At 36.6% G+C, this 26,964-nt stretch overlaps 1 protein-coding gene across 1 annotated transcript in view; it reads right to left on the minus strand.

Moving 5' to 3' along the window:
• Nucleotides 1–439: 439 nt before the first annotated feature.
• Nucleotides 440–26,964, minus strand: part of kcnt2 (potassium channel, subfamily T, member 2) — a 134,342-nt gene continuing 107,817 nt past the window's right edge. The window contains exons 27-29 of the mRNA XM_007895673.2: nucleotides 23,266–23,569; nucleotides 1,944–2,028; nucleotides 440–1,021 (exon numbers count right to left, since the gene is read on the minus strand). Coding sequence (XP_007893864.1) covers nucleotides 904–1,021; nucleotides 1,944–2,028; nucleotides 23,266–23,569 — 507 coding nt within the window. The 3' untranslated portion in view covers nucleotides 440–903. The remainder of the gene's footprint in view (nucleotides 1,022–1,943; nucleotides 2,029–23,265; nucleotides 23,570–26,964) is intronic.

Genomic DNA, 26,964 nt, shown 5'->3' on the forward strand with positions numbered 1-26,964 from the left:
GAAAGCACGATTGAAGAGCATTCTTGCTTTTATTGATTTAAAGTGGAAACTAATTTTGTATCTTCCTCAATAACATAATGGGCTGAAAGAGAACATTGCATCCACCTGTATTAGCGAAGCTTGGATGGTGTTCCTCATTTGACAGTTTTACCTGACCTTGTCTAAAATGACATTTCTTTCTGGAGCACCCTGACTATAAACTTATTGTTGTTGATACCTATTGATTAGAAGGGAGAACAAAATAATAACTACATGGGTTACCCATACAAAGCATTTGAAAGAGTGAAGTGCTGAGTTGACTGACCTGGATTCAAACCCAGAGCCGTGCAATGTTTAACCAATTAATACAAGATGACAAATAATGGATAAAATACACAATTTTATATGTAGATTTCAATATACCTATATGTTTAACATTATTTATTCAATAATCCTTGTGTATTAATTTTAATATAAATTAGCTTGTGATAAACTTGGTTTACCCACTAATATTTATTCCCGGTGTGTTAATTGCCAACAATTGGCTGTCAGACCTCAATACTCCTGCAGCAGCCATAGATCTGTGAGTGCAATACCTTTCATTATATTTCTTCTGTTCAGTCATGTGGGTTTTCAAAGAGATTGATGATGAAGTTTATTGAAACAGTACGACATTGTTAGCATACAAAGACTAGTTATTGACCGAAGGCTCAAAGGTATTTGCAATACTCTGAGTGAGATTGATTTGCACTGCTTAAAATATGCTGATTTAATTTCTTTAGTCACAGGTAAACTATTTTCAACAACTGTTACTTCATACACATCTGTTTCAACTTTTTTTTAAAAGATAAGTGGTGGCTGAAAACTGTATTACTTTTAGAAACGTAAGGGTTTTCTAAAGATTTTTCAGAATATTGAGTGATTTTAAAGTTGGGTTTCATCCTTTGTGTCCTGTCCACCTCCGCTATTGTTGCAGACGCTGCTCTTACGACTATGGGTACTGTTTGGGACATAAGCCAGAGGATCAGGCCGGATCAGATAGCTGTGGATGAAAATAGAAATGTAATTGAAAAAGAGAATCGAAACAGGCTAAGAATAAAGTAAAAACAAAACAAAGCTGTGACATTCAAAATGGTAATGTTTTGTATAATAATAATTGCAGTTATGATATGATTCCATGTTGTGAAAAGGAAGTGATATTATTTTGCTTACAGGGGAATAGACAAGTCATTAGAGGCTTGTCCTCTTATAGGCATGTCCAAGCTATGTTCTGCCTACTGGTGACTGAGACCTGGAGCTCTTAGAAGAATATAAATTCTCAGTAACATCCAACCTTACTTACCACAGTTGGTAACAACAATGCTGAACAAAGCCTACATCTAACCCCAGTGTTGCAATATTCGTGGACTGCAGAGTTAATACGCCATTTGCTTTTGGACGCACTGAGTCATTTCAGTGCAGTCATACAGGCCAGTAGACTGGCTTAGAATGGCTCATTCATTGCCAGAGTGTATTCTCTACAAAATTGTGGAGATGTACCTTGACTGTCAGTGCTCGGTAAAATCATGACCACATTAGCAACATCCTAAATATTGCTAGCTTTTGTCAGGCTCCCATATTTATTCTGGGAGCACAAGAACGGGCGCAGTTGCATTCTGAATGTAAAATAAGCGCTAGGAGCAAATCTTCACACATCATGTTTTCTCTCAGTGAGAGTGCATTTGCCTGGAGCTCTGTTCTTTTAGTGAAAGAGTTCAAATGCAAAGCTAAACATCATCTGCTCAGCCAGTGCTCCTTTAACATGCATTAAACTATACTCCACCACAAATTCACTAGCTTTTTTTTGGTTTTGAGCAACCACCATGGTTAATTTTATGTGGCATTTGCCCTCGTCATAGATAACTCTGGCTGCAAGCTCTTGTTTGACTATATATAAGTATATATAAAAAAATAAAAATACTTACACAATATCATTCAGTCCCAGTCTCATATCTGGGGAAGGATTGATGAGAATGTATGACAGAGTATTCTGGTGATCATTCATTTCATCTGGTGAAATAAATACATTTTAAGTTGAATGATATTCAGTGTATGTACTTCAGTATCATAACAGTGCAGCAATTGCATCTGAGAATACCTCTCTATAGAATTTTGTTTCTTAGGAGTTCCGTTATATATATATAAAATAGAGTAGCACAACTTGCATTTATATAGCTCCATTCAAGTAGGATAACATATCAGAGGGCTTTATAACCTGATAACATATCAGGTTTGCAAACCTGTTCCCTGAGATTTTTCTCAAAAATAAGTTTCTGGACTATAAAGCTTCCATTAGAGCAATTTGAAAGGAAACCTTGAGCATAGTTCAGCTGTTTCCCTTGTGATGTAGCTGTTGGAACTTTGGTTAAAGAAAAATTAAAAGTCAAAGGCAGTCAGCCTGTTGCATAGAACATCAGATGGAGAGCAGCGAGAAAAATATCACCGTGACCCTTAAGCTTCCAGAATGAGGCACATTGAATAATTTCTCAGCCATTATTGCCGCTTCTAGTTTTGTGTTGTCCTCAGGACAAGATTGCTCGCATGAGAGATATATGAATTACAAATTCATGCTTTATGCTCTTATGCTCAATGCATACAGAGTATTTTGTACATTGAAATAAGTGCAGATCTTGACTCGCACCTTTAATGGAACCTGATAGGTGAGAAATCTCATTTTATTTAACTTCTGTGTTAGTTTAGAAACACTGAGAAGGAATGCAGCTTTATAGCAGAGCAGGTTATCTTCATGAAATTAAGCGCTTACATTGCTGAATATAGAAGACAGTATCTCAAATTTTCTTGTGGTACAGACATTTTAACTTAAAAAACTATAATTAAATTTGTTCTTTTATCTCAGATTAAATGGCTGAGCAACGTCGAACATATCACCATAACTATTTCAATTAATTATGGCTACAGTATACCAATCCCTAAAGAACAAGATGTGTCACAATATTGCCTTGAGCCTCTCTTGCTGTCATGTCATTTAGCAAGTTCACAACTGAGTCCATATATCCCATTCCCAGCATTCTCTGCAGCAAAGGCCAGGTTATTTACATCTGGGCAAAGAACAGAGCTGGTTCAAAGGCACTCTGCTGTAGAAGCATGGCAATAAAATACAAGCCATTAATGGTCCTATTTATTGTCCATATTTGGAATAGAAGCTTTGCTACTCCAATAAAACTGGAGCACTGCTTAGGAAACATTCATCTTAATTTCACATCAAAACAAAGATGTAGAACCTATTTCATTTTAACGTAAATTGTAAGTGATCAAATTAAACTCATGCAGAGCGATTGCACTTAATTTCTGATAAGAATAGATTGTATTAAGAGGAAGCTATTTGGCTTATAAACTAGTATTGCCTGAAATATGTTGTATTAAAATTACAGTATTTGTTCCTCTTGCACTTTTCTGCACCGTGCATTGTCCTTTATGATTGCATATGTATCTGATTATTCCACATAATATTCAATATAAAATCAATGGTCCCTACCTGAGGAATGATTTCAAAAAATCCCATTCAGGACAAATATTCATTGAAAGTTTGTTAACGCTAAATACTGACAACTAGACAAACAACTAGGAATTCACTTAATAACCTCAATGGGAATTTGAATTCAAGTTGATCAAATTCAGGTTAATTCAGACAGTCTGTCTCTAAGAAAACAGTGCACATGTGCAAAATAACTTAATATTTTATATTGGTTTGCACCAAATTTGGCTGTTTTGATCCACTTTATGTACAACGTAAATATAATTTTTTTTGAAGTGGGACTCAAGTGGTTTGTATCCATTTTGATGGTCGTTTAGTGAAGGAGCATTTGTTCTGGTAGTTTAGAAGGTAATGTGCATCAGGTTTCCTTGTGGTAAAATGTAAAGGATACATATTTTTCCTTTGACTGGTCCCTGGTGTGTAAGAAGCTTGGAGATGGGTGTGTTTGATTACTGGTGGAATTAACCCAATAGTATGATCACCTCCTAGTGATTTGTGTCTGTTCTTGACAGTCCGGCTGAGGCTTGTATCACACAGCAGCCTTGTTAAATGTCAGCTTTGATTCATAGGGAACACCTTTTGCATACTGCAAATTCTCAACTGAATTTATTCAAATATTCATTTTCAATAGTCATTTGTTATTCAGTTCAGGCAACGAGAAGGATAAACATTGGTGAGGTTGCAGCAGCAGCTGTTGTTCTAGCATTCATTGGGTGTCATCTTGAATTTGTTTTTAACTCTCTCTGAATTTTAGTTTGGATAACTTTTAACTGGAAGTGAACAAATGGGCATTATGGGATGGTGCATTAATATAATTAAGTCCTTTTTTGTTTGCCTTTGGCCATGCATTTCTTCTTTGCACTGTGCAGTGTCTGATGATCTTTTGCAACTGTATCCTGGCTGTTACCTTGCATTTCCTGTTTCTAGCATTTTCTTGGTTTAATCGCTATTGGATTGGGCTTTTCACAAATTGATTTACTTCACCTTTGAAGGGTGATATTTTGTTTTCTGGGCAGCAGAAATACTAAAGAATGGAATTCTGCCATTTATACTTTGCACCATTCACATGATCATGTGTCTTTACCAAATGTCAGCCTGGCTTAGTTGGTAGCACTCTTGCCTCTTAGTCAGACGGTTGTAGGTTGAAGGCCATGTCATGACTTTCAGTTCATAGTCTAGGCTGACTCTCCGAAGCACCACTGGGGAACTGCTGTATCCTCGGACATGCTGATCTCCAGATGAGAATTAACCTGAGGTTCCATCTGCCTATTCGGGTGGACATTAAAGATCTCATGGCTCTGGTCAAAAAGAGACCAAAGTTCTTCCTGGTGTCCTGGCCATTCACTTCAAAACTATATGTGGGACAGTGTCATGTTCAAATTCGCCGACAAATACACAGTCACTTTACATTAAAATCCTGTGAAGCACTTTGAAATGTTTTGAAGACGTGATAAGATTTGGTATATCAATTAAAGGATTGTTGTTGGAAGACAGGAATTCACTCCTTCCTTCTTGTTGTTATATTCAGTTAAACTAATTAGTCTCTTATTTCATTTTCATTTCTGCAATGATTTGGTCAGACAATAGCCTGCATCTGGGTAATTAGATGGAATCTGACTAATAATAACATCAATTTGCACCTTTTAGGGTCACATCTTGGGGTTTCCTATGAGGCGATTATCTTGACAGATGAAAGCTATTTCTGGAACACTTAGCAATTGATTGAATACAGAGATTAATTCCTTTACCTTTGTAGCATTTTTCATCAATCTAAGCACCATTGTGTTATTCTTTTTATTTCAATTACAGCTTTACTCGCCTACAAGCTTATCTTGCTAGTGCCTTGCCTTGCGTTTTTATCATGCCCTTAAACCACAGTTAGGCCGTGTGTTAATCTAACCATGTTCACTATATCAACCGCTTCTAATAAGCAGTGTCTGATAGCTCAAAGGCTATGTGACCTATTACAAAATCTATTGAACTCTCAAATATTCCATGTTTTCCAGTTCTTGTTTTAAAAAAAGTTTATTCTCACCATCTTTTACAGCTTGCACTTAACGTCTCTAATCTGACATATTAATCATTTTTGCAACTAAAGCCGTAGAAACATTTCTTTTCTGCCATCCATGAATATGTTATACAGAAAATAGCTTACGTCATACATGAGTTACTGCTCCAGAAATGGTTATCTATAGACTTTGTATCATCCAAATTACCTGCTAGAGGCACAACTAATTGTCTCCCGAGATACATTTCCTTCTCTTTTCCACTGTTTAATCACTTGTTGATTTACGTTATGGCATAATGAGATCAAAGTGACTCAAGCATTAAATGTTGTTAAAATGTAGCCTTTTTTCATTGTACATTGTTTTAAGATGGCGATAGAACAAACATCAACCCCATTACTTACCTGCACTAAAGTGTACTCTCTCAAATAAACTTCAAGGACAGAACTCCACTACATCTCCATTCTGCAGCTGTACCACAAACCTGTCTTTAAAATTGAAATTCACAGATAATTATCTTTGTTTGACCCTTTGAGTAACATAGTTTGGGGCTATAAAAATGCTATCTTTCCTTACGTACTCTTCACAAAGAAGCCATTTTTTTTGCTGGTGGTGAAAAATTGCATTGCTGACAGATTTCTACTTGGTACTGCAAAAGCTTGTCTTAAGCCACTTGGCTTTTTGGAATATGCTACTGAACTGTTATTAAAAATTATAAAATGGTAGAGTTCCTTTCAATCTAAGATGGTTCCTGAAAAATTAAGAGAGCTTGAAAGCAGGAAAGCTCAAAAGATGAACTACAGGATATAATATGTTAAATGCAAAATTATAATAATCCTTGCATTTGATATAGTGCTTTTCAAGTCTTCTTGACGTCTCAAAGCGCTTCACAGAATATGCTGTAAAGTGAATTGACCATATATTTGTGGGCGAAACACGGCAGCCAATTGCGCACAGCAGTGTCCTACAAACAGTCGTGGATTGAAAATGACCAATTTATTATTGTTTTTGTTTTGGAGGGATTATTATTAGGAGTAAATAAACTTGCTCAAGGTTTCGTCCTGCCCGGAATTGAACCCAGGTGTCTCGCTTGCAAGGCGAGTGGTCTAACCACTGAGCTACAGGACTCCACAATTGTTTCAAATGAAAGTCATTAGTTTGGAAATGGGGTGAGGGTGAACATCTGCTACCTCAACTGGCAATATTTTTCAATTAATTACTTTATTTTATATACATATATATATTTGTATGTAAATACTACCAGTTTAAATTTATCATATGCATTCCTCTAAATAGTTAATACAGATTTGGGCTTTATAAAAGCAATCATTAAGTAAGTGCTGCAACGGAATTCAAATGGTGCAATTTAATGACTTTTGTTAAATGATCCGAAATGTGTCTTAGCAAACATTCTAAGCAATGTAGATAAAGATTGTTTGCCTAAAATGATTCAGGGAATTGAAATATGACATTTCCAGATATATTTCACTTTTCTGTGAATATAATTTATAGACAGTAATTCACTGACAGAAATCAAAGAATACAAACTCATTCAAGGGTTTATCCAGGGAGCAAAATAATATATGAAGTCCTTTATTCTTTAACTTTTGTTAAAAATTTTATCTGAGTTGAGAATGTGAGTTCAAATAAGTTATTCCCTCAAATGAGTTGCAGATGATCGTAATGAACAACGTTGTGTGAATAAAATGTCTTATAGCCTGAAGATATGTTTGCCGGTGACGTTTGAGAGCTATTTTAACATCTTGAGATCTGTTTTGGATGTGCTATACAGAGCAGCTGTTCATTGATATGAAAACTGCTTCAGGAAAGGATGCTAGCAAAGTTCAGAACCTAGCAAGCTGAAGTAAAGGTGACCACAGACACACACGTATGAGAATGGCCCAATTTAGAAGAACAAAATATAATAGAATTCATTTTTTCCCCTTATTGGTCATTCTGACTTTCAAGCAAATTGAGGTGACTAATGAGGTGAAAAATTCTCTATTTTACATTCAATAGAGAAAGGCTACACTATAATGTTTCCCCGTTCTGAACAAGGTTCGGAAGATTTAATTATAGTAATAATCCTTATACTTCATATTTATAATCATTCAAGAATAATGAAATATTTTAAAGCAAATTAAATATGGCGTAAAATGGATACAATATAGATAGAAAGCCACTAATTGAATGTAACCTGTAATATCTATAACACATTTTAACATTCATACAGGAAGACTCTGCCTGAACAGTCCAGGGATCTGAGGATTTGTTTAAGATGCCAACCCTATGCTCCTGATAATGTGTGCCTCATTTTTTGTTCTCCTACAAATACACAGTTGCTACACTTTATATATCCTTTCAAGCATTGTGTGATATCCTTCTCACATGAAAAGCACTATGTCAAATACAAGGATAATTAAAGTTCTTCCAGTATTGGCCTATGGATTTTTTAAATTGATGTAATGAGCCATTGAAAGCAGCAGTATCTTTTGTACCTTGGGAGTCATTATTGTCATGGGAGAAGAAAACTGGAGTGCAGGAATTGTGGTGTATGAACCGGTCATTTTCCAAACTTGAATAAAGTGCTCTGGGAAGCTAACCTGTGTGAGGGGCACAATATAAATGCAAGTTGCTGTTGGATTTTGAAGTCTAGGCGCACATGAAATAGCACCTTCTGTTTTCCTGAGCCAGGATAGCCAGGCTCTTCAAACTGTCATTTTCGTTACTCGTGTACAAATGACAGAAACGGATGCCACACCAATGCACTGATTAACCAGTTGAATGTTGAGGAGCTCCTTATGTGCACAAAGATAACATGTGCAGAAGTCTAATTATGAAAACCTGAACCCTCAGTAAGCAGGCCTGGCAACCCTCCAAGGGATCTTCTTTTTTAATAACTTGTCATATTACCTCATTTTGACCACTCCCTAAGGGTAAGGCTAACAAACACTGAATATTATACATAAACAACAAATGTTCGACAGTCGGTTTTACTGCAGTAATCCATGCAGTGCCTTTAACATTTATCTACCATACCAGTGTTATTTTTAGTTATAACAGCAGAATCATTTCTTAAATTAATATTTTTAACTTGCTGCTAGTCATTTATATGTTTGTAGTTGTGTGTGTATGTACTAATACCAACTAGGCACAATAGATATTACTGATATGTGGATTTTATGCACATATTTAAATATATGATGATAATAATAATAATAATAATAATCCTTGCATTTGATATAGCGCTTTTCACGTCGGGAGGACGTCCCAAAGCGCTTCACAGAACACACTGTAAAGTGAATTGACTGTATATTTGTGGGCGAACGCGGCAGCCAATTGCGCACAGCAATGTCCCACAAACAGTCGTAGATTGAAAATGACGAATTATTTCTTGTTTTTGGTTTTGGAGGGATTATTATTAGGCGTGTGGAGTAAGGAAACTTGCCCAAGGTTTCGCCCTACCTGGAATTGAACTCAGGTCTCTCGCTTGCAAAGCGAGTGCTCTAACCATTGAGCTACAGGACTCCACAATGTGATGTGAGATATACCACCAAGTATTTAGTCACTAGACTGTGTTATACATGGGAAAGATGTTATGTTAGCTTCATTTAATACATTAATTGACTTCTGCTGGACCAAAAGTAGCTAGACGTCTGGTTTAAAATTAGTTGACAAATGAACTGACTATACAAAAACAAATGTAATATAAGAGAAGGCATTATTCTGTGCTAGGAAAAATTTCCCTAAGAATCTGATGGCACTGCAGTGGAGAACTATCCTTTTATAGCAAAATCATGTTTGATTCGGCAGAATGTCACTTTGTCAGAAATGGGTTGAATAAGCATTGGTGACAGTTTGATGAAATAAAAAACAGCAAATATCAGCTTGGCTACAATAAACACTCAGCCCACCTTGAAATTGCTGCATTTTCAACATTGATTCCTCCAAAATGATTAAAAGCCTATATTCCAAAGAATCACTAGAACAGATTATTTTACTTTCTCAGGTCGTGAGTGTGTAACTTGAAAATAACAACATATTTCATCAAAATAGTCTCATCGTGAGAATAAATGTATCCTACAACTGAACTGGTAGAAGTAGAAGTAATTGTGAGTATGATTGGCTGCCCAGTGGAACATCATTTCTGAACGCCTAGAATATGACAGAAGTAGGGAATGAGAAAAAGCCATTCACCTAATCCTTCTGTGGAGATGTCATCCTGGCTCAGTTGGTAGCATTCTCCTCTCTGAGTGAGAACATTATGGGTTCAAACCCCACATTGGAACTTCGAACTCACATTGTCTAGGCTGGCACTCCAATGCAGTGTTAGGGATCCTCCACATTGCTGGAGTGACGTTAAACTGAAGTTCAGTGACTTTAAAGATCCTATAGAATATTCAGAAACAGAAGGTAGTTTCTCCCAGTGTCATGGTCAACAAATAAATAAAATTGGTCGTTCACTTTATGGCTGTTTTGGGGACACTGCTGTATGCAAATTAACATGCAGTCATGTTCGCCTACAAATGGCACAGTCACAACACTTTACGGAAAATCCTGTGAAGCGCTTTGAGACCTTCTCCTGACATGAAAGACACTATATCAAATGCAAGGATTTTTATTACTATTATTGTAGTTAATAATTACATTATTATAAACTATTTCTGCCAAAACATCAAAGACATTCTATTTCCTGGGTAAGATTTCAAGCAAGCACCCAGAAATGTGTTCATCTCAATTTGCCCCTGTATTCTCAAAGGAGTTTTAAAGGGGCTAGTGGATAAAATGTCAATTGCTTTCTTTAGGCATCTGTTCATAGCCATTATTTCAAACTCAATCAATATAGGACATTTTTTGAGACTTTTTGAGATGTGTAATGTTACAAATGTAGGTCTTGGGATCCAATTTGCGGTTTAGCAGCGACTTCTGGAATCTAATTAAAAATTGCACAAAACGGAGCCCATTATTTTATTCAATGTGCCCTTTTAATATGATTTCTTGTTCTAAGTTCACATCGTCATTGTGTGTTAAACTTACTGCTGCACTATACACAGAACAGCACACCCTCGTCTCATACAGATAGAGTGGATGTTATGTTGACTATGTTAGTAGGACATATGTGGAACAATTCACACCTCCCTTTGAGGGCAGAAGCCTACCTTATATTGAAAGATGACCTTGGCCATTCAAACCTCCAATAGTAAGGACTTGTGTCCTTGAACACACCACTTTTTTTTACCAATTTAAGTAAATCTCCACCATCTGAAGTCATAGATAGCCATGTAGTTATTACAATATTGACTATTTATGATTGTAAACAGCATCTCAAAATGAAATCCTAATATCGCCAAATTTTGTCCTGGGATGAGAGCGATAATAAAAGGGCTCCAATTATCTAATGTTTAGCAACATCACTTTCATAGTAAATTTTTATTTGTGTACGTCTCTCTGTGAACAAGTCTGATATAAGCCTGCACTGGCTTAAATCAGTTTTAGCACTGAATGGGTTATTGCATTATTTTGTATAGTAATATGCTTTTCTTGGGTGCTAAAGATAGATAAGAGAAATGTCTGATCGTTCAGTGACAAGATTTAAAGAGTTTGAGTAAAACAATGTCATAAGATAAATTTGTTTTGGGCAAATAGACATAAATCCATGATAAAGTCTTCATTCGGGGGCAAACATTTAAAATAACCATTTGCTCTGACAGACAAGTAACTTGTGCAAAGTTTGCGTGTGTGAGAGTTCCAAGTAATCCACTTGTGCCATCATATTAATCAGATGCGCAGTTTGATAGCTGTAATAAAAGGCCAGATTGCACCGTTCACAATATGTTATTCCCTGTATATATCCAATCACTGATGCTACCAGGTAATAAGACTGGATATATGCAAATATCTCATGTTATCATTTCCAGTTTTATTACCATATATAAAGCAATAATAGAAAGCAAACTGAGGCCTGAACTCATTTGAAATACATGTTCTTTGTTCTAATTAACATAAACAACCTAACAAGGTGTCAAAATTCGCTGGAAGTCAATACTACTCTGGTATCCTCCAATTATATTATGGTCAGAAAACAGCATGTTTTTTTCCCCCTGAGTAACAAATCCGATTTAAAAGGAAGATTCAGCAATTAGACAGAACCTAAATGATTTCCTACACCACATCAATCAAACTGAATCTCAGGAGTGTGTTACTCAACAAGCATGGCTCAATTAGTGATGTGCACATCTCCAATTAAGGATACAGGGTGAAAAGGAAATGAGGTGTCACATGAAAAAAAAACTCATTACAATTTTCTATATGCTACTTGAAATTAAAAGCATTATAAAAGAACACGTTAAAAATAAAATTTTGCCGATCAATAGGTACAGCTTGACATTTCTAAGTTCTGCAAGGATTCTGAGAAAACTGTACAGTTAATCTCCTTTTAATTGTTAGAGGATCTTGGTTTGGAAACTTTCATAAGCCAAGGCCAGAAATGTATGTGCAGGAGTACGTGTCACACCTTCAAAGTCATGCATTTGTCAGTAGTAAGTACAAGATTTCAGGGATAAGAAGGTCAGAATCAAATCTTGAAGTAATGTTCCAAAGCTCTGTTGGTTTGAGGGAAGAATGCTAAAGTTAGTAGAACAGTTTCATAATGAATAGGTGCTTTTGAGAGTTGCATTTGCAATACAATTTATATAGTGCCTTTCATGTCAGGAGGACATTCAGAGTTGACTTCTCTTGGCATTGAATGAGTATTGTTGGAAGGTTTCGAAATACGTGTTCATTTATAATGAACAAAACAATTAAAAAAACTAAATGTATAACTGAATAGTAATTGTGAAATTGTAAAACTCCATTCGCATAATAGTATTGTGAACGAATTAACTAAATCTTCCTGTATTTATTTTCCCTGTGATTTTTAAATACAAGGTGTGCTTGGAATATTCAAAATATAAAAGAAAAAACAATGACATTTCATTTCTAGCCATTCCTCAGTCCAGTGACCAATGAACATCTGCATCTAGAATTTTATAGTGCCTGAACCAGATGATGGAAAATGTTGCCAAAGACTCCCATTTCTTATTCATTTTACTGTCCCTCTTAAAAGGATGGAAACCGTTTTCATTTTTTTAAAAAAACTAGCTTGATTTCATTTTGAAATTCATTTTTTTCTTTTCTGCAGCATTGTAATTCCTTTGCTTCACAACATTTTAAGTTGTATTCCACACAGAGTGTGCAGGGTGGAAAAACACAGCTTGGTTTCTGTTGTATAAAACCAAAATAAATCCTGACTTGCACTTTAGTAATCCTGGCATTTGATATAATGCCTTTCATGTCAGGAGGACGTCTCATAGTGTTTCACAGGATTTACTATAAGCTGCATGTTTTTTTGAAGGCAATCACGACAGCCACTTTGCACACAGCTATGTTGCAGAAACAGTAAGCGTGTATCAAAGTAGAGCAGTACAGACGTGTGCACAACCAGGGTGTTTTCTAAGGGACAGCCTCGTATTTATCCATATCAAATCTATATGTTATTCCTTACTTATCCGCATAGCTACATTTATCCAGGTCCTTTTGAATGCACCTACACAAATACCTGACCACGTAGCTTGGTATTAATATGATTAATTCCCCCAATATTTGTTTTCACTTTTAAATATCCTTGTATTAACTGTGTCCTGATTTTCTGGATGTGAACTCATTAGCATTCAGATGAGGTTTTAATTGCATGAATCCCAACGTGCTTGCCATTCATATCTTTTCAAATATCAGCAGCAATTTTTGAAGCTGTTGCACAAGCTGTGAAGATTTCAACTTGCCAGCAGAGGTGAGTGAGAAAGAAAACATAATCACAGTGTTTATTTACAGACTTAAAGGGAGGGTAATACTTCATTAATGGTGAGGCTCACAGCTGCAAATGCAGCATTAAAACAACCTGCTGTGGGGGTCAGTGGACCTACCCAATTTATGAAGCTGGGCAGGTCCACTGGAGGAAGAACATCTGTACTGTGCAGTTCACCTTGTTTATTCAGCATTGCCTTCCATTGGCCAGTTCTTGCATTCTCTACTGCTATTTTCCTGTTTGACAGTACGTTATGAAATAGGAAACTATTTACTAAAATAAAAGCATTCATAACCATCCACAGTTTTTGTTTCATCACATAATATGTCCGGTCATTCCCTAACCTCCCGCCCTCCAAACTGGCATTGTGCAAGGCAAGAACTGAATAGGTAGAAGGAAAGAGGAACGAGTTCAAAGAGTGTAAAAAGAGTTCAACTGTTGGATTATACAGAATAAGGGTTGCAGTAATCTAGATTGGATATCCAGAAATCTATTACTGATGTTGGATTTGTGGATCCAGAGCCTACATTTGTATGTAGGCAATAATATGGGGGGAAGGATTTTAGGTGAGAATGTGGCCATCTTTTTCCGGTTACTGTGTCCGCAGGACACCCACCTTATGAGTGAACACCCATTACCACAAAGCCCTTACTAATGAGATTCTACTATATACATTTTTTGGTTTGGCCAGCTGGGTGCCTGACGCAAACAGCAGCTCCATATTTACGTCTCCAAAGCAAATTGATAGAAATTCCATAAGTTTCTGTTTGTCTGGTATAGAATGCACGCTCTCTCCTGGATGGACGTACCATGCCTATTTAATAGCTGAGAGTCGAGGCACAGGTTGGCAAGACCCAATGCTTACGAACCTCAGATTGTTCATTGGGGTACTGGAGTTTAACCAGCTAAAACTGCACAGCTCACCATTATGCCAACATTGGCAAGCTTCTTGCTGCATAATTCAGCTAGGACCACCTAACCCATTTGGGCTTTGGCTTGCAGGTTAAGAGAACTAAGTGGAAAGAATCCTTGCATTCACTGATTGCTCTGCTGGATCAAGTCTAGCTTGACTGTCTGATCCATCAGCAACAATGTCTTGGAGTAAAGGGCAGAAAAGTTAGTTCAAACTTCTAAGAATAAGTGGAGATGGGCAGATGTACGATTCCAAATTGTTCAGCAGGACAGCTATTAAAATTATCCTGGACAGTAACTTGCACAACGTCGCTCGGTGAATGTATGGCATAAATCATAAAGGTTGGCCACCACTGCCTTATGCTATAATTTCATAGTTAGTAAATAATAATCCTTGCATTTGATATTGCGCCTTATCACGTCTTTGAGACGTATCAAAGCGCTTTACAAAATATACTGTAAAGTGAATTGACTGTATATTTTGTGCACAAAACTGGGTACTGCACAGATTCATCACCTTTTTAACCACTTGGGATTGGGTAAACCATTCTGACAAGGGAATTATGTAAATTGTTCAACTATTGTCTCAATGTAAAAAGCTGTCATTTACTGCTCACAAACTATGGATATCATCTTTATTATCTTGTGAAAAATATGATCCAATTGAATGCTGAGATTCAAGAAATACTTTGATTTGTTGCTCTTTGAAATTGGCTCTGTGGTATTGCAATTTACATGTGATATGCAGAGACATGTGGGACTATATTTAAGCACAACTATTTCAATATGAATGTCTCCATAACATTTTGGAGGTATTTGATTATTTCAAATGTCATAGTATTGTAATATTTTGCCGGATCAGTAGTACTTAGTACAAAGGAGAAAGATATCTGTGATGGAGGATTGATGTGTTCTAATATTCATTATCAGTGAGACATGTGCAAAAGTAAGATTAATATTATTTGTGGGTTTTAAGTTTTTTTGATTCAGTACAGAACCATAATATTGTGGCATTTTCCATGCAGCTATTAATTTTGTTTCTGTGACTCACCCTAAGCTTGTTTTAGAGGCCACAGATGTTTGTTCGATAAATTGAAATTCTACAAATCCTATCCTGCATATTCTTAGAATATGCTTTTTACATAAAAACCAATACATAATCTGGAGGAAGGTTTAACTGTTTTTAATCACTTTAGATGATTCTTACAATTTTAGCAAAGAAACTATGCCACAATACTGAATTTAAAAACATTAATATAAGCTTTGGATAGGTGGGGAGAGATAAACAGTTTTTTTGCATTCAGATAATTATTGGACATAAATGTTTCGATCCTTTACAACAGTATTCTGACATTATTTTGGTGACACTTGGATGACTTATGTAAGACCTACTTTAAAGGAGTTACCATTTCCAGTTTCAGCCAGCAAAAATCAAACTGTGCAATTCCATGTATCCTACATAGATTGGATTCAAACTAAATTGCAATCTGTTTTGAGGGATTTTTAACTGCTCATTATGGAGGAATAAATGATCCTGTTTAACGATCAGGTTGTGTGGCCATGCACTCTCTTTGACAATTGTACCCTGGTGCTAAATGCCAGCAGCAGGTTGAAATCATGCCACAAGAACATCAATATTCCAGCTCACATACTCATCGACATAAGTCCATATAGCATACAGTCATGCTTACAATGTCAAGCAAATGGCTTACAGTTTCAATTGAGATGCTGCTTACACAAATTAAAAATACGATTCAAAACATTACCAAAGCTAACAAATTCGCAAGGGATGGCCCACTGATCCCATCTTTCCAGAATATCCACCTTACTTTCCTTCCATTACATCATCAAGCTCTTTCTTAAATCCAGATGAGTAGTTTGATGCAGTGACGGGGGATGGGTGTTCTGCAGTGATGGTTCAAAGGGCTTTCCTCATCCGATCTTGTGAGTCCAACATTCTGGCCTCAACCACCTTTCCTAATAACACTTTCCGATTGTTAATTACCTTTACATAATAATATTAATAGTCAATTCACTTTACAGCATATTCTGTGAAGTGCTTTGAGAAGTCTAGAAGACGTGAAAAGCGCTATGTCAAATGCAAGGATTATTATTATTACCTTATGGGTAAATAAATATTTCCAGGTGCCTGTTTTAAAATTGCCCTTTGCAACCCTGAACCTGTGCGCTCGTGTTCTGTTGCATTGGTGTATTTGAATATATTGTTCCAGGTTTACTTTCTCAATCCTATTTAAAATCGTACATATCTCTCTATTCATGTCGCCTCTGGGATGAAGTTGTTCAAGACTGATGAATTGTTACTCAGAGCTCATTTCTATTAAAAATTGCTAGTACTGAGTGAAAATTATGCCAGAGCAAATCTAATCACTACTATAACCAGAACATGGCTTGGATTAGTGTTGCTGCTGATGGACAAAGGGATAGTGCCTGATCTAATGGTAAGGGAAGAGTTGAACATTGCACATCTATTCCTTGCATTCCTCAAATGTAATGCCCATTGGTTCCAAATGGAATGAAATGTCAACAGGTTATGCTTGAAGGCTTAGTTGAGGAAGGGCAGGAGGAGGCTCATGTGGAGAATAAAAACCAGCGTAGACCAATTGGGCCGAATGGCCTATTTCTTTTCCGTATATTCTAATGTATTTTAACATAGATTGTGATTGCAACATAATGTCTATATTAGACAGAATGTAATGTAAACCAAATGTTTACTGGTTCTTCGTCAACTTTGTGTCACAGGAAGTTTAGCAGAGACAAGGTTTCCTCTCTCCTTAATTCCAGATGTCCAGATGACAAAAATGCTCTTTAAAAATAACTATCAAATCTAGCAAATCTGATCTCATGATATAAATAGCACACATGTAGTCTCCTGACAGGGCACCATACAGAGTGATTTTGAAAGAAGCCAAATGGTCAGACAGAGCCTGTCCATATTGACTTTGGAGGATTAAAAATAGCTTGAATGATTGAAGGCATCATTGACAGCACTTGCAGACAGCTCTCAGAGGTCAAAAAGGCTTGCAAAACAAATAGGGTAGATGGTGCGAGAAGATGCTACCTCCTACTTCTCCTTTTTCCAACTTTTTCAGCTGCAGTAAATTATATTCATAAGATTAGCTCATCGTCCAAAATGGGGATCATCATTTCTTGGTTTAAAGCTATTTCACCTGATGCTGGGAATACATTGTTACTAGTATTTATAGAACTACCACATTTCTTGAATTATTATGAAAACAGACATTTGATTTACACAATCGAAGAGATCGCTTTATAATCGAGCAGAGCTTTCAGTATATTTGTACTCTGCCTACAAACTAGAAAAAGGACATGATTATTAAAAAAANTCATTAGAGCACATCCACAATTTCCTACAGGATTGATGAAAGATAATATGTGCTTGAGTTACTCACTGCAGAGCAAGATGTATACCAATTTGGAGTTAAATGACTACATAGCTATATAACCTGAGACAGACTAAAGCCAATAAATCTACATCACATGAACTAGTCCTATCAAATTGCATAGTGAAACAAGTGTCTTATTGAAAATATATGGGGTGATCCTTCACTTGCTTTGGTAATTAGGTTTAACTTTAATTTTCCCAAATACACAGTAAATTAAATGTAGTTTCAGACAAGACAGCTGGAAGCCACTAATGTATCAATTAAATTGGACTTGCAGTTTTAGTTTTAACCAACAAAAAATAATTGAAAGGCCAAGAAAATATTTACTCTTTTTTAAACTAGATTTGTTTTTGTCACATGGAAAAAAAAACCTGAAGATTCTTCCTCTATTTCCCCCTCTTCTTCATAAAGTGCTTCTTAGGTGATAGGATATGGTTCTTCCAACATTTTTTTATCTGTAAGCCTACATATAAAGGTTTATACAGCTATTTGATCTTATGGGGATCACAACTGACCACAATCCTACACAAAGGCAATGGCTACAGAAGTGACCTTTCTTGCAGGAGTGACTAGGTCAAGAGCAGGACTGTAGCTAATTTTTCCCTCCTAATTGAGGACACTGAGGCCAAACATTGCATCCCTATTGTGGCCTCAGCATAGACTAGAATCGCAGAATGTTAATGTACAGAAAAAGCCCACCCAGCCCATCAAGGTGGTACTGGTGTTTTGCAGCACCTACTTGAATTACTCTGAGCACTCACAGATGCTACCCGCATGAAGTGTGCTATATAAATGCAAGTTGATGTTGTTTAATCCCACTTTTCTACTCGCTTCCCACACCCTAGAATATTATTTTCTTTTTAAAGCATCTATCTCATTCCCTTTTAAAATAAATTTGAGTACAGGCTCATGAAGTGGACTTTCCCATGTGCATGATTTAATCCCAGGCCAAATTGTATATTTACCCACTGAACTATCAGTTAATGATCACTCCAGTTGCATGGTTAGCACTTAAATGACTGCAACAAAACAAACGAGAATGGTTACAGAGACACAATGCGTGGCTAAATCAAAACGTTTAGAAAATTAAGAAGCAAATGCCAATCCCAACCAGCTGTCCATTATATTAATAAAGGACAATTAACAACAGGGTTACTTCTTTGCAACCTTCCAGTCTGTTTTCAGCAAGCTGTCTACTCACCTGTTCCAAAGATACCAGGGTGAAAATTTTTTTTTTTTCCAAAAATCACAGACTAGGGAACAGTTTGGAGACACCAATAAATTAGTATTTCCAGCCTTTTTTAAAAGAATCTAAAAATGATTCTTACATTTGATATCATGCACCTTTTATGTCAGGAGAACATCTCAAAACTCTTTACAAGATTTTTTGTACAATGTAGTGATTCAGTCTTTTGTAGGTGAAGGGGCAGGAGTACAGCAATGTGCCACAAACAGCCATGGAATGAATGACCAATGTAATCTGGGAGGTTGTTGGTCAAGTATCTGGGAGAAACACCCTTCTCTTGTTGAATAGTACCATGGGAGTTTTAACATCCACTTGAACAGATGGATTGCACCTTGCTTTAATGTCTCATCTGAAGGAATGGTACCTCCACAATACTCTCCCAGCATTGTTGCCCTTCAGATAAGACATTAAACCAAGATCCTGTGTGTGGCTGTTAAAGATCCGATGGAACTATTCAAAAAGAGAAGGGAATTTTCTCCCAGTGCCCCGGCCACTAAATCCTTCAGATAAATTGGTCATATTAACTTCATAGATGTTTGTGGGACTTTGCCAGTAGGTGATGTAACTCTTGCCACTCGTACTGTTCATTCTGGTTTCTTTTGGAAACCCTGAGGATTTTACATGATGAATAACATTTATGTTCCTACCCATGAGAATTGGTTCTCTGATTTTTCAAGAGGAATTATGTCAATAATCTTGGCTATGAGTGAAGGGGATTATTTGAACTATTTCACTTGTTCTGGTCAGATTAAGTATTAACTGACAGTATACAATCTCTCCTTTGATTTTAACAAAGTGCTATGAGCAAACACTCATAGTTTACCTTTCATGTCAACTTTATCTCTGTGGTGAGTAATCATCAAACCTGACACAGATTGACTATACATTGATACATTTCTGAAACATAATGGTAAAATGCGTAATACTGTCATTTTTTATCCCTTATCAGGTTCTAACTTCCAAGTACAATGCACATCAGAGTGCCACAACAACAACCAGGAATTACTTAGTATACAAAAATAGTTTCTAGGGACCTGTCCTAAAATTGCCAATAATAACCTGAACCTAGGCCCTCTTGGTCCTGTTGCCTTGGTCCACCCCCCATGGACCGTACATTGGACTGCAGTAGACACAGAATAGATTTACGTTCACACTGCAGGAGGACGAGGTGAATTGTTGCTCAGGGCTCCAATGCAACCCACTTCCAAACTGTATTGGTTAACCCAAATTTATGCTACACTTTTAAAAATGCTTTATCATGAAAGATGCAGTACAATGTCGACCATCAACTTTGATCTCGCTGCCAATTTGTCTCTGCAATTATCCATAAAATGTTGCATAGCTTTCCTGACCCCTTTTCTGGTCACAAATAATAGGTTTGCAAAGCATGACTTTCATGAAGAGTATCCCTTAAAGCAGAGAATCTTATGCAGCATTTTATCCATTTACTGTTCTCTCAATCTGCCCGTATGAATTGTCTCAAATGGAAAGCACCATGGTTCACTTTTAAGTTGTTGCTATGCAACATCCACCCTTTCTTATTAAAGTAAGTCAAAAATAAATAAATCAATAGATGATTGAATGCTGAAGCACTTCTGGAAACTACACTTTAGAAAAAAATATGTGATTAATGAACAGTAAGGTTAGAAAATAAGCCCTCTGATGTATTGGACCTGCCAATGCATTCTTCTGCCACAGTTCGATTGTGAGAGGGACCGTTTGCTTTGGGATTTTTTTTCTATGAATACAATAGAAAAAAAATTATATCAGGTTTAGGCTAAGTACAGATCACTATCTGCACTAAAATCCCAAATCTGCTTTTCATTGGTCATTATTTTTAAGTGCTATAAGATAGATGATTGGCATTATTAATGTTCATTTGATTTTAACCATTAGAGGACCACCGCTAATATAAATGCACCTCGGGTCACTGTTCCCCCACATGCTGTCAGTGTATGCTTTTGATCTCCAATCCTGACTTGCTGCTTTAAAATTGGATCAGAGATTGACTGGGCCATGTTGATGTTGCAAAACCAGTCAATCTTCAGATACTTTCCCTTTGATTCGCACATCCGTACAATTTAGATTTTTCTTAAAAAAAATTGATTCAACAGAAAAATTCAAATTGAGCGGAAGAAGCTGGAAGTCAGAAGCAAAGTGAATAATGCAAAATTAATGGTGGCGGAAAAAAGTTAAAGCAGGATTTAAAGAAAAAAAAGAGGTAGAAAATAGTATAAAAAGTCAGAAACACAACAGGGAAAGGGAGATAATAGAATGAAAAATGGAGGGCTTGACATGCCTTGCCTCGTCCACCCAACATGTGTCTAGAAAATAAATCACTATTTGCCTCTGAATCCCCAGGATGAGTTTGGGGTTCAAGGGCAAAATATTTACAAACATTGTCCACGAAGTTACCTTTTCAAGGCAGGATACATTCAATTGATTCTTTCCACCCTGAGCAACAATCTTAACCTGGATATGACTCAGAGAGAAGTTTGCTAATTCCATTTCTCCAAAAGAATAAAATTGCAAACCCTGGTACTTTAGTTTATAATTACAACACTTTCTCAGAGTCACAAGCAGGAATGAAATCAAATTTCAAGTTTGAATGCAGCTTCTTGTTCTCCTCCCAGTGGTAGTGTTCCATCAATCTAACTGCTCGCAGATTACCATGTAAGAAAATGAAATAATAAATATAAAATAAAAAAAATAAAAATGTAAGAAAAAATCTGTCCACCGCTCCTTCCCTCTCCCAAATTTCTGTATAGTAGGCAAACAAAAACTACGGAGTGATTTTTTTTTAAAAAAAGGCTTGCGACTTCCGTTTTATGGGATGATTTTCTTTTTTGTGGGTGGTCTTGTATCATACAATGTTTTTGAGCAGGTATGTCGGGGGACATGTTTAAGATTGGCTTTTAATACTACATGACACCTCTTTGCCCAGCAACTGCTGAAGTTGGACCTGAGGATTCAGAAATATTTCTAATAATCTGGGCATTACCCCACAAAAAAATGGAGAAATTAAATTCACACAGCAAATGATTTATCTCTTACAAATTTAGTAATTTATAATAATAAAAATAATTTTAAAACATCCTGACAACTGAGTAGTATTAGGGCACAGCATCTATCCAAAGGAGAAGTTACTATTTGTCTTACCTTGATAAAACATTAAAGAGATTCCTGGTAATGAATCCAGTCAGATTGTTGCATTCTTTTATTCATGCCTTGGAATAATACTTGTAAATTACCGCAGGACATTTTCATGTAATGTGAACAAGGCTAAAGAGATATTCCTTTAACAGAAAGGAAAGCTCCTGTTCTCTTGGGCAAAATCAATTAGAGTTGTGATTTCATCTTATGGGAAGTGGGGATTTTTATTTGGCCACGTCTTTCTCCTTCTGCTTTACTGACATTGAGATGTTTTGCTTGGCATCCAATAATCAAACTTGCTGAACCTGACAACATCCATATCAGTAGCTAACTACCCAAACATTGTGTGGAAATTACATTGACCTGCTAGGGCAAGAAGCAAGATAACCAACCTTGTGAATTGTTAGAATACTTATGCCATTATAGGCAATAGCCAGAAGCATCCAGTGATTAAATAGCTGAAGAACAAATACCAGAAAGTTGGCAACTACAGAAAGGTGGAATAGAAAAGGCAAGTAGTTGGAATTATACCTTGAGATAACCTTTTGTAGCTACCAAGTGGCTCTGAAAAGCATGTGGGATTTTGACGTTAAAACAGCTAGGACAAAAGGATGTAATTTCGTTAATATCTGTATTAGGATGAACAATTTTGTATAATAAGCTCCTTAGCACAGCACCTCAAACCTTAGATTTGTAAATTGGGTTCAGGGAAGAGAGGATTGTATCTGATATTGCATTGATCCATGTGAAGCAGCAGATGGCTAAGGTGGGAGTTGCAGAACTGGAGCATATTCAAGGAGTCAAACTTGAGCAAACTGTGTCTCTTCATCTGAATTTCAATAACACATCTTTGAAGTTGGTCCAAAAGATGTGCTCTTTTCTACACATATTTATGACCATTATTTCTTTTTGAAAACAGTTTCCTCAGCATTTGTGTCATTTCATAGTTTCATTCTTGCCCATTTTGTACGCTGTGCTGAGTGATACCAATCAATGAAAGGGTATTATTCTCCCTTTGTGATCTGAGTAAAGACAGCATTTTAGTGTGCCAAAATGCAGTAAAGGTAAGAGGATATAGTCAAGATTTTCACAGCATGTTTGTGACTTTTCATGCATCTTAAAACGTGTCCAAACAAAAGCAGCTAGGATTAGCATTTGGCCCTTACCATAACCTGTCGGTGAAAGGCCTAGGTGCTTCATTCGATTTTTCACTAGGTGAGCCAGTTCTTGTCTCTCTGACCTTTTGCATAACGTCAAGCGCTGACGACTGATCCTTTCTGTCACTTTGTTGGAGTGTTTTGGTGCTTTTCTGCTAAGCCGTCTTGCCCACTGCATACTTTTGCGTCTCAGTAAGGGATGCTCTGACTGATCGCTTGATGTGGAGTTCCGGTGGTGATTTGTGCGATAGCTGGTGTAATCTTTGGTGTCTTTTGTATCTTCCCATTCCTCAACGCTGATGGATATTTTAGACTAGAAAAAGAAATAAAATTTAAATAATAAGTTTCAACTCCAAATTCATGGCAGACATTAAAGAAACTTACTTTGTTCTACTTATTCTAGTGCCTGACCGTAGTTGCTTTGCTGCCAACAATACAGTGACATGGAACAGGAAGCCTGAGGTCCAAAATTCCACCTGGTTATAGCCTGCAGGACTCTTTTTTGAGACTTGTCTGTCTTTCACCAAGTCACTTCTCTCTTCCACCTCCCACCCCTTCCTTGCTCAGTGTCCGACCCTGTCACATGCTGTCCACTTTCCCGATCCCAACCCCCAGCTCGGATCTGAACCACTGATTGTCCAGCGCCTTAGGACATCCTCCCGATGTGAAAGGCGCTAATACAAATGTAATTTGGTTGTTGTTGTTATCCTGCATAAAAGATGCTGTATAAATACAAGTTGTCAGCAAATTCGTGGATAGTTTCTTTACCATGAATCTGAATCTGTAACATTGTCTGAGTAGTTGATTTGTCACAGGAAATTGTTACCTTCATTTTACGATGCATTGATTCTCACTTCAGCGAGAATATTAAACATACCCCACACCTGATTCACAACAAAACAAAAATGTATTCAATATATCTTGTGTTATTTTATATATTTCAAACAATCACTTTACATTTCGTATTTGATGTATTACACTGTAACCCTTGCAAAATTATAAAAGCACATAAAAGCTCATAAGTCATTTGTCGTTTGCAATCTATCAAATTGAGTTAACTTTATCTCCACATAACCTTGTTTTATAATACCACCCTTATATAATGCATTCACCCTTTTAATGAAACTTTTAGCCAGAACTTCACTCATTGCAGTCAAAGCAGTAGCAATAAAATGAAAAATTTGCCATTATTTCATTTCCAATTAAAGGGTGAATGCAATAAACCTTAAAAAATGGTTATGTAGCCAGTTTTTATGACTGTTCAGAAGCTCACTTTTGAATTGTATGCACAATCTTTTCCCTACTTAGCCTAGCCTGCCTTTTAGTTAATAGTTGTGCTGTGTTCACTGTTTAGAAATTGTTTGCTGAGCTAAATAAAACATTAATCTATGTCACTACTGTACCAATACATCAAGAATTTCAAACCATGAAATAATTAAAAGTAGCTCAATAAATGTATCCGTGTTGAAATGTCAATGTGTGGTATGCACTGGAAATTAAACAGTATTTTTTTATTAACAAGTACACTTTATTGGAAATCGTTTTTGAAGGATGAAGTCCTTAAATCACTTGCTGGTTTATTTATTACACATGTGCATTGTCACCCCAAATTTGTCAACTGTTTGTCAGACCAACCCTGGATTTTTTTCATCAGTCTTTCTCCACCAGTTTTCTTACATACTCTCCTCTCTTAAAGGTGGTTACTTTTCCGAGGGATGTATGGTTCCACTATTGATCTTGCCGGATTAATGAGTGTTGATAATAAAAGAAAAAGTGCTTTCTTTGGCGTTTTGAACCTAAATTCAACTGAAACTGTTTTGGGAAAGAAAAATGACAAGATGCAACAACCTTATGATACTTTTGGGTAAAATGTATAAAGCATCAGGCATTTTAGGCTCCAAAGGGTCAGGGGATCTAAAAAAAGAAGAAGTTTACAAAGTTGCATCTGTCAAATCATGGCACGAGACAATTAATGTATTATAGGCTCCAGCTTCTCTGGTTTAATGGTTGTGTTCACGTTTGAGTTCAGCAGGATGGCGCATGATGAGTTCACTTCAACTTGAACCATCTGACCAATATGAACTGAAGCTGACTTGCTCAAGCATCCTATCTGCTTGCCCCCTCCCTCAGCCCCCAACACACACTGGTGGGAGGGTCTTTTTATTTAATGATATATATTTATATACTTTTTGTATATTCTTTCTGAGATTGCAGTTTTTGTAAAGAGTTTTGTAAACGCTCTGAGATGCTATCCCATTTATAGCAAGTGAAGTGTAATAGCAAGTTGTTGCTGTTTGTAATGTTTATAAAAAATAATAATAATTTAGTCACTCAATCCACGACTATTTGTGGGACACTGTTGTGCGCAATTGGCTGCCGTGTTTCGCCCACAAAATATACAGTCAATTCACTTTACAGTGTATTCTGTGAAGCGCTTTGAGGTGTCTCAACGACGTGATAAGGCGCTATATCAAATGCAAGGATTATTATTATCTGCTTAAATGTTCTTCATATAAGATAACACTTCTTATCTACCTTTCGACACTGAATTTCCTTTGCCACACTAATAATAATCCTTCGATTTTATGTAGCGCCTTATCAGATCATTGAGACGTCTCAAAGCACTTCATGGGATATACTGTAATGTGGTGTGGCTGTGTATTTTGTGGCAACCAATGTTATACCCACTCTGTAATAGTTGGTGGTAAGAACCAACAAGCTGGGGGAAAACTGTCGATAGGATACAATATATATTCTGTGGAATGAGCGACCTGACTTACAATTCACCTTTGAGATACATCAACACTCTTATCAGGCCCAGTTAACCAGAACAACCTGTCAATGGATGCAGAGCAACATCTCAAGAACTGCAGTTAACACAATTTATTAGATATACTGTATCCAATAGCTGCCAGGAAATTACAGACAAAGTATTGCAAACTCTTTTAGTGAATTGAACCTTAGAGTGAGTCATACATTTTATAATGCTTATATACTGTAAGCCTCATAATTAGAAATCAAATATGTATATAAAAAACAAGCTTACAACACCTGAAAATGAGTAAAGCAGATAAAATGCCAGAACAGATTGTATATGAAAGTGTTTTGCCAGATCTTTGGAGTGGAACCGTCATGGTACACTCAGCACACGGGACTAGGAGCCTAAATGTTGCAGGTCAGACATGCACTGATCCATTGTAAAGACAGGGCACTTTGTCTGTATATTAAGGTGTTTTGCATATCCAGTGTGTACTCCAAGAATAACATCCATCACTGTTTCTTGAATCTAATTGCACCATCAGTGACATTTCCTATCTCAGTGGATTTCTGAGAAAAAGACTGGCACTGTATGAACACAGATCCAGGCAGTCAGCTATAACAAAATCAATAGATTCACTATTTAAAATGAGGTGCAGTGAAACTTTGTCAGCTGACAAATACCAGTATGAGTTCAGCTTCAGGAAGCATTCATTTGATTTCTGCCATGCATTTGCTGAAACTCCACCAAGCTGAAAAGTCACTGGCTTAAAAATATTACTGTGCTATCTGATACTCTGAGGTGACTGATTCCGTGGGCAGCCTGCCAATGTTGGATTTGTTTTATCTGCTTTTTTAATTAACACTGGAAATCTATTCAGCTAAATCCAAAATGTGGTTATTTGTCTTTTACTCTTGAGCTCCCAAGTACTTATGCGGTCACAAACATTG

The sequence above is a fragment of the Callorhinchus milii genome, unplaced genomic scaffold (assembly GCF_018977255.1).
Source record: "Callorhinchus milii isolate IMCB2004 unplaced genomic scaffold, IMCB_Cmil_1.0 Scaffold5, whole genome shotgun sequence".
Taxonomy (NCBI): Eukaryota; Metazoa; Chordata; class Chondrichthyes; order Chimaeriformes; family Callorhinchidae; genus Callorhinchus; species Callorhinchus milii.